This window comes from Ahaetulla prasina, chromosome 2 (assembly GCF_028640845.1).
Source record: "Ahaetulla prasina isolate Xishuangbanna chromosome 2, ASM2864084v1, whole genome shotgun sequence".
NCBI lineage: Eukaryota > Metazoa > Chordata > Lepidosauria > Squamata > Colubridae > Ahaetulla > Ahaetulla prasina.
In genome coordinates, this window is record NC_080540.1 from 248,448,999 (window position 1) to 248,458,194 (window position 9,196).

General features: G+C 42.7%; 1 protein-coding gene across 4 annotated transcripts in view; it reads right to left on the bottom strand.

The window, feature by feature from the left end:
- PRR16 (proline rich 16) overlaps window positions 1–8,509 on the bottom strand; it is a 146,906-nt gene extending 138,397 nt beyond the window's left edge. Inside the window, exon 1 of one of the 4 annotated variants that reach the window (XM_058168476.1) lies at window positions 8,436–8,509. Coding sequence is in view for 1 of the 4 variants with exons in the window: in XM_058168473.1 (XP_058024456.1) it covers window positions 7,800–7,982 (183 nt within the window). In the remaining 3 variants the exon portion in view is untranslated. Of the gene's footprint in view, window positions 1–7,270; window positions 7,290–7,799; window positions 8,407–8,435 lie in introns of those variants that run through there. The other 3 variants (XM_058168473.1, XM_058168474.1, XM_058168477.1) reach the window with 3 other exon arrangements.
- Between the last annotated feature and the right edge of the window lie 687 nt (window positions 8,510–9,196).

A 9,196-nucleotide genomic window follows, 5' to 3' on the forward strand; every position in this document is an offset into this window, starting at 1 on the left:
CTCCCTAAACTTTCCTCTTCCACCAAAGAGTAGTAATATACGACAATTATTATTATTATAAAGATAAAGAAAATAAAGCCTAGTGCCAGCCTTGAACTCATTTTCAGATCAATTCAGTCTCAAATTTGTTCTCAAATATATTTGAAAAGCAAGGCCCTTTCACTGGGCTCTCCTTGCTTCAATTTCTTTGTCTTTCAATCTTTAAAAAATTCCTTTCTCCCAGCTATTTTTTCACATTCTTATTTCTTGGATGACTATTAACTCACTTCACAATTCTGCCACTTCCCTCAGCCATCTAGTCTCTAGGCTCTCAGTTTTTAGCTTTGTTATTTCTTGAATTATTCACCCAGGTCTTTCTAAATTACTCATGTCATTCTTTCTTTTCCTAGGGCCTACCCACATAAGATTATTTTTTCTCTTACTCTTTTACTCTGCATCAGTGATACTGTAGAAGGTCTTCTACTATCAACTTCATCCTTTCATAAAACAGATTCACTGACATCCCAACAGTTCATTCAATTTGTAACAAAAGTTTTGCTTAGTTCACTAAAATCTTCGAGGTACGACAGGTTGATTTAAAGACTGTTCAAAGTTACAACAGAACTTTCAAAGCCAACATACAACCCTGTTTCAAAGTTATGAATTCTGTGGAACTCACCCAGTCATTTGCCCTTATGATCGACTGCAGAGATGCTGCAGCGAACTCACCTATTTATTTCTGCTTTGTCCTACTGAAAGAGGCCCTCATGGGTCCAAAAGTACAGTACTTCAGAGAGAGAGAGGGGGACAACCTATTTCCCCTCCCCGTCTCAGGAGAGCTATCTCAGATTTCAAAATACAGAGGTATACCTGCATGGAGGGGAAAGGGCTGTTTTGCTGGTGAATTAAATGTTTCTTTGCAAAGCATAGGACTTTCCCTGATCATGCTGCTCAGCCACTTCGTTGCTATGCTGGATTGAAAAAGATGCTGCATGTGGAATTCTCTTATGTGGCCCAGCAAGAGAGGCCTAATCTCCTTCCCTTTCCCATCTCTTGAGCTCTGCAGATGTTCACAAGATAAGTGGGTGATTGTGAGGCAGAGGACGACGGTAGAGATTCTAATGGGTGGCAAGTGGAGCATGGGGGTATCAGTGGGTGAGGGGAGGTCTTGGGACACTCAAGGCATGTACCTACAGGATCATCCCTGAGGCACCCATGCACACAAACAGCCCATGCATTTGTTTATGCACCCAAATGCACTGGGGACAGCAAGGATGTGGGGGGGTGTCCTTAATGGAGACAGTAATGGACAAGCACCATTACTGCTGTAACTCAAGGATTACCTGTATATCTGCTGTATTTTTAAAAAAGTAAGAAAAGATTTAAGCAATAAACTAAGCACACTGCACTTATTTAGTATAAATGCACTGTATTTAGGTTCAGTGCCTGGTACTGTATTAAATCATATTCCCATTTACATACAACATTTCAGTGGTGGGTTTCAAAAAATTTTACTACCGGTTTTGTGGGTGTGGCTTGGTGGGTGTGGCAGAGGAAGGATACTGTAAAATCTCCATTCCCACCCCACTCCAGGGGAAGGTTACTGCAAAATCCCCATTTCCGCCCGATCAGCTGGGACTTGGGAGGCAGAGGGGGCGGGGCCAGTCAGAATTTTTACTACCGGTTCTCCGAACTACTACTACCGGTTCTCCGAACTACTCAAAATTTCCGCTACCGGTTCTCCAGAACTGGTCAGAACCTGCTGAAACCTGCCTCTGCAACATTTCCATCATTATGCAAGACAAATATAAGAAACTATAAGAATACTTAGGGCCCAACGTAATTGAATACACTAGTCATAATTAAAGTGGATTTATTGGCACCAATTAAACTTAAGTGAAAAGTTACTAAATAAAACAACTTGCCTGCAGAAGTTGTAAATGCTCCAACACTGGAAATTTTTAAGAAAATGTTGGATAGCCATTTGTCTGAAATGGTGTAGGGTTTCCTGCCTGGGTAGGGGGTTGGACTAGAAGACCTACAAGGTCCCTTCCAACTCTGATATTATTATTATTATAAAACCACATTGATTGCAGTGTGAAATATAAATCTGAACCTAATCCACTATTTAAAAGAAAATATTAAAGACTGCTAAGAAAGATGATACATCATTGATAGACATTACATCAAGGAGGAAATAGAAGCTTTCATTCATATGTACATAATAAATATGTATATTCATTCACTTTGTGTATAAGATATACAATGCTGGTTTTAAAGCTGCTTGCTTAAAAAGATAGGTTGATAACTATACTCCTCTTTTAAAAAAAGTTTCTGGTTGCATTGGACCAAACCTGACTCCATTGTTTTCACTGCAAAAGGGAAAGGACAATGTATACCAATTATCCAGATGAACACCATTCTCAGTACAAAATATATTCTTGTGCTCATTAGCTTTGAGCTATGCCTCTATATATAATTAATATATTATTATCATTTACAGGTAGAAGCTCTTTTTAATACATTGAAAAATATAAAATGTTGTATTATATCATAGCCCCGTGATGGTGAACCTATGGCACACATGCCGGAAGTGGCACACAGAGCCATCTCTCTGGGCACTCGAGCCTTCGCCCGTTGCTCTTCCAGGTTCCGGTGCACATGTGCAGGAGCACCGGAAACCAGAAGAGCAGCCACCCAACGCACGCATGCGTGTGCTGGGAAGATGATCTTCTGGTTTCTGGTGCACGCGTGTGCATAGCCATCTGGTCTTCGTGCACACATGCGCACCAGAAACTGGAAGACCAGCTGGACGGTATGCAAGCATGCACCGGAAACCAGAAGATGATCTTCCCAGCATGCACATGCGCACTGGGCAGCTGCTCTTCTGGTTTCCATCATGCATGCACACACACCCATTTCAGCACTCAGTGTCGAAAAGGTTCGCCGACACTAGTCTATCTTAGCCTATTTAGTCTATCTTAGCCTATTTAGTCTAACCGGATGTCTACTGGAAATCTACAATTGGAACATGAATTAAAGAGAATCTCACATGTATGTTTTCCTGGTACTGGGAGATAGTATGCTACATTATTGAAAGGAATATAAAGGTAAAGGTAAAGGTTCCCCTCGCACATACTTGCTAGTCGTTGCCGACTCTAGGGGGCGGTGCTCATCTCCATTTCAAAGCCGAAGAGCCAGCGCTGTCTGAAGACATCTTTATGGTCATGTGGCCAGCATGACTCAACGCCAAAGGTGCACGGAACGCTTGTTACCTTCCCATCAAGGTGGTCCCTATTTTTTTCTACTTGCATTTTTACGTGCTTTCGAAACTGCTAGGTTGGCAGAAGCTGGGACAAGTAACGGGAGCTCACCATGTTACACGGCAGCACTAGGGATTCGAACCACTGAGCTGCCGACCTTTTGATCGACAAGCTCAACGTCGTAGCCCCTGAGCCACCGTGTCCTTTTTGAAAGGAATATATAGCATTGCAATTAGAAAATTTCTCCAGCTTCTACATTTTGGATTAATATTTTGATCAATACATCCACCTGAGATCTCTTTTCTAGTCAATCACCATCAGGGTCATAAAACAAAAAGTTAGGATTTCATTTTGTTGTAATAATGTACTATTTTTTTTAAAAAAAAATGCATTTGCTTTATTAATGCTGACTCCCTACTTTAGTGAGATTTATAACTGTTTTCATTCATTGTTGTAATCATCCTATTAATCATTTGATGTCATTAACCACCATGCCCAAATCATAGCTCCTCACTTCAGACCATTCATACTTGTCACACCAATTCCAATTTAGTTCCTTAGAGAAATACTATATTTAATCTACTTACTCCAAGAAGATTCTTATATTCCTATTCTTCATTTCTGTTCTTTTACCAGTTACAGATTTCTAATTTTGATCCCATGACTACTAAATTTGTTCAGAAATATGTAGTAAAAATCACAGTCCTTTGGAAAGCTATGTAAAGCAATGTTCTATTGAGTCACTTCTTCCATAAGTTGTTGATATTTCCAAAAGATTTTGAGAGATAGGATTTACCTTTGTTTACTTTCAGCAAAAGTTATCCTTCTATATGGTTGTAACTTTCTATCTGCTTTATTAAACAGCTATTACGTTAACCAACCTGTAGTCCTTTCTTGGAGCAGCCATATTTCCCTTGATACAGTGAATAGCAATAGCACTTAGATTTATATATCACTTCATAGTGCTTTACAACACTCTCTAAATGGTTTACAGAGCCAGCATATTGCCGCCAATAATCTGGGTCTTCATTTCCAATATATTCAACTACAGGTAGTCCTCGACTTATGACCAGAATTGAGCCCAACATTTATGTTACTAAATGAGAAATTTGTTAAGTGAGTTTTGCCCCTTTTTATGACTTTTCATGCCAGATTTGTAAAGTGAACCACTATACTTGTTAAATTAGTAACCCAGTTGTTAAGTGAATTTGGTTTCCCCAAATTGACTTTGCTTGCCAAGAAGGTCGCAGAAGGGGATCACATGACTCGGGGACACTGCAACTGTCATAAATGTGAGTCAGCTGTCAAGCATCGGAATGTAAATCACGTGACGACGGGGGATGCTGCAAAGTTATAAGTCTGAAAAATGGTCATAAGTCACTTTTTTCAGTGGCATGATGTAAAGGCATATTACATATTAAAAGTTATTGAACTAAGCAGTGTCCAGTGATGATTGGATGGGAAACCATTCAGGTATACCATTTGCGTGACTGGATTCCTCAAAAGAGCAATGAAATATAGATTAAAGATACCATATGAGTACAGAAGCTAAAATTAAGTCTACATTTTTTCACTGTTTGCTTAGCATTCAACAAGCTTTGCAATGTAAGTTATTGAACAAACTAGGCGTTCTGCAATTTCAAAGAAATCTTGTGTGTCTAAGACAAAGCAGAATTTATATGATAATGAATATGGTCTTACATTTTCCTGCAATAATTATTATATGATTACATATTGTTTTAGATGCATAATATTATAATTTCAAGCTTTATATTGCTCTGATACATTTTTATACTATAGCTTTCTTTCCATGAAAACCATCATAGTTAGAGGCAAACAGTTTCTGGCAGCAAGCACTAAAGGCAATATTTATTGCAACTGGATTTAGTGAAGCAGCCAATGATAATAGATCCAAGTCATAGTAAATGCCATGTGACTTCTACTTACAGAAATCCTGCTTAGTTTCTAGAAAGAAACCCTTGGAAACCATAAAATACATTAAGGTATTTTATGTAGAAAACAAGGGTTGGTTGCCAGATGCTAAAATGTATATATACTCCAACAGAATTAGTGGCTAAATTTAAATATTAACAGATAAAATTATTACACAAACTGTTTACATGAAGATAACTAACAACCACATACATTTAAAATGTGCATTGAGATTTCTCAGTTAGGATAACAAACATTTTGCCAAGGAAAAATATCCAACAGGGTAAAGGAAGAGTTAACATATAAAAGTTATTCCTGCATCATTCAAAGTTCTTCAGTTAAAAACTGTATCTAAAATTTCTTAGAGACAAGATCGCTAACAAATTAGAAAACAGAGGAAATGACTTGTATAATAGAATATAAAGGATTATAAAGAATACGTCCAAGCTTGCACTCAATATCCAACACAAAATCCAAACATTTGTCTACTAGTTTTATCAGCAAAATAACTAAACAACTGAAAAAAATACAGAAGCTCTAAGAAGGAGAGATATGTTGCATTATTTGAACTGTAGTGTTTGCTACTACAGAACATCTCCACTGTAATTCTCTCTGCAAATTAAACTAAAGGAGTTGACATTTGCCCGGCTAAAGGTTATATTATATTGGTTCCCAAGATATCTAAGGCCAGCAGATATATAACATTTATTTTGTGATTCAACTTTACAATTCAGATTATCCATGTTCATTTCTGATTTTATTTTCATAGTATAAAATGATATTTATACATTTCCAACTGCCACTCCCCCGTACATTACAGCAAGCGAATCTCTATATATTTTGTTATTTAAAAAACCTTCCTTGATGCCATATATCATCTATCAGCTTACCTGGACAAAGATGTATAGTATTTAATTCAAGACCTTTATATTTGAGTAGTTGTGTATCAGACTACACCATAAACTAAGTGGAACTTAATTCCTCAGACAACTTATAGATCTTTCCTAATGAAGCCTTAAGTTATGTGGGCAACTGATTCTAATTCCGTCATTTAGTCCTATCCAATTCAGGTAACAATTCCAGGGTCTTAAACATTAAGAACATAATATATTAAAAAAGGTGAAAGGGAAGATAGATCTTTATCCTTTTCTCATAGCATTAATCAGATCAGCATGTACAATTTTGGATAAATAAAAATGCATTTGATGATACCTTTTAACTAATAACTAATAGACTTACGTATGCTTGAATATACAGTAATTTCTAAAAAAAAAAAAGTGTCAGTTGCTACATAACTAATAATTTCCTGCTTCTATTGCACTGCAAACTCCATAATCTATCACAACCTATTAACCCCCGCAGCAACACAAAATGTCCAAAAGCTGGAAAAAGTCATATAAAAATGACTCAAGAGTGCACTGCCAAATTCTACTAGATCATATGGAACATTCCACAGCCTGAAGTTTGAAAAAACCAAGGAAAGCTGGAGGACGAAGTATCCATGTGTTTTTAAAGTGAGTAGTTGTGAAATGGACTTTGACTGGGAATTGAGGAATTTTATTCTTATTTACAAATCTTTGCAGGCAGATTGCCTTTGCCGGGTTTTTGACAGAAACCTAAGAAACATGCCCACAGAACATAATTTGGGTCCTAAGAATGGAATCTGGCATCCAAGCAGGCCCACCTAAATTCAGCATAATCCCTCAGATTTAGATTACTTGCTTTATCCTAACCCTGCCTCTAGGAATATCCCTTCTCTGCTAAAGACAGGAAATCTAATAAGTTTGTCCGGCTCAAAGCTGCGACCTCCCCCGACCTCTTAAAATAACATCCACAACAGAAAGAAGTGAAATTAAGTAACCACCCTCGGAAAAGAAGCCAAGGCATTCAGTGGCGGCGGCGTCTCCGGCTGTCAGGAAAGGAAGTGTGTCCGTAGCCAGAGAATTGCAGTGACTAAACCTAACACCCAAGTTATCGGGTGGGGAAGGCGAGAGGGAGAGAGGGAGAGGGAGGAAGAGATGGCTTTACATGAAGAGATGGAGAATAGCAACTGTCGCTGATGCTGTTGCTCGCCCGCCCGCCCCCCGGCAACTCACGAGTGGGTAGCAATGGGGAAAGCATCCAGTGCTCCCCCGCCCCGCCAGTCTCAAGCCCCCCTCCCGAACTCGGAGGAGGTACTCCTTTCTCTGCTCTTAGTCATCCCCAAGAAAGCCAAAAGACTGCGCCGCCGCGTCTCGATCCCATCCTCTCCGGAGCCTCGGAACCAAGAGCCAGTTTGAGAGGAAGCCAAGCGAGCACTCTCAGCTCGCCAACCCGTGAAAAGCCAAAGCCAAAGGCAGGGACGGGGCGGGCTTGTCCACCCCACCTCACCTCCCCGCTCCCAAAGAGGGACACACTAGTTGATTTCTGACGGCTCCAGGCAAGACTCGAAAGTGTAACAAGTCTGGCGCAGTCCGGTCCACTCCTGCCGCCGTCGCTTCGGCCACAGTTCCCCAGGAGTTGGGGCAGTCCGGGTTTGCGGGAAGCGGGGCAGGAGGACCGGGCTTACCCCGGGCGATCCAGACCAGAGGCTGCCTTGCCTTCTTTTCCTAGCCACGCCACCCAGCTGGCTGGCGGTTCTCTCACCTCCTTGAGCTCCTTGGCCACGTCCTTCAGGTCCCCCAGGACTAATTCCAAATCGTCCACGATTATCTTGATCTGTTCTTTCACCTTGGCTTTGGAAGCTGGCGGCACCCCTTCGGCTGGAGAGGACACGGACGAGGAGGTGGCGGAGGAGGAGGATGTGGTCCCCTTAGACTTGGCTGACATTCTTTGGGGGAGCGCCGGGAAGGGCGGGGAGGGGGAAAGGGCGGCAGGCAAGTCAGGAGAGCAGACTTGCCACGAGCGATGGACGACACTGCCAGTCCCCGTCCCTCTTTCGAGCTCCGGAGCTGCTGCAGCCACTGCCTCTGCTCTGCCTGCACATCTTGGGCTCCGGTCCCCGGGGCGTTGCGCTCCCGGCGCGCGCCGGCACTGCCATCAACTGCACTGAGCGAAGGAGCCCCGGCTGCAGGCAGGCGAGCAGACGGGCGGGCGTTGCGCCTGCGCTGGTCTCCCTTCTCCACCACCCCCACCCCCACCACCCCTCACACAGATATGCAGACACGCAGGGCGCTCCGCTCGCCCAGGGCTCCGGAAAGAGGCGGGCGGGCGAGCGAGCGAGCGCCGGCGGCCCGCGTGGTTATTCTCCAAGCCCCCGCCACATGGTGCGCTAAAACTCACAATTCGCTCCAAACCTTCGGACCGGGTGAAGGAGACTATGGAGAGTGAGGAGAGTCGCTTTTTGCAAACTTTATCCCCGCCCTGGACCTAAAAAAAAAAGAAGAAGAAGAAAAAAACACCCGCTAGAAACGCCCCTCCCCCGGGATGGTTTGGCCCAGACTCTGGAAAGGCGTCAGGAAAATGTTTATTTTCTCTAGTGACTGCGGCGGGAAAGAGGTGTAAGTGCGTAAGAGCCAAAGGAGGCGGAGAAAGAAGGTGGGGATAATTTTTCCACAAGACTCGCTTTTTCTCCCACCCACCCCTCCCCTCCCTCCCTTCCCCTCCCCTCCCCGGAATGATTCCCCATTTGCTTGGCAGGGCGCAGTCCCCAATTCCATCAGAAAGCGCGCTTGGGTACTACGGCGGGAAGACACTTCGGACCACCTCCTGGCGTCGCGTCGGTTCTGTTTATTCGGGGTGGGGGAAGCTTCCCGTGTCAATCAAGACGCAAAATTGGCGACGAGATTGTTGGCTTTGATTGCTCGGGATAAATGGGCTTGTTTTAACCCATATCGTCGCCTCCCCCCCCCCTCTTAAAGAACCGTTCTCTGAAAGGGGCGGCGGATGGTGGTGGTGCTTCGGGCGCGTGCCACGCGGTGCCTTTTGGCGAGGGAAAGAAATGCGCCTAACTTCTCGAATGAGAGCTTTATGACGATGCTTGATTTCTGCTGAACAGAGAAGGAGTGTGTTAACACTAAATTATGACATAACAGCTACTAGGA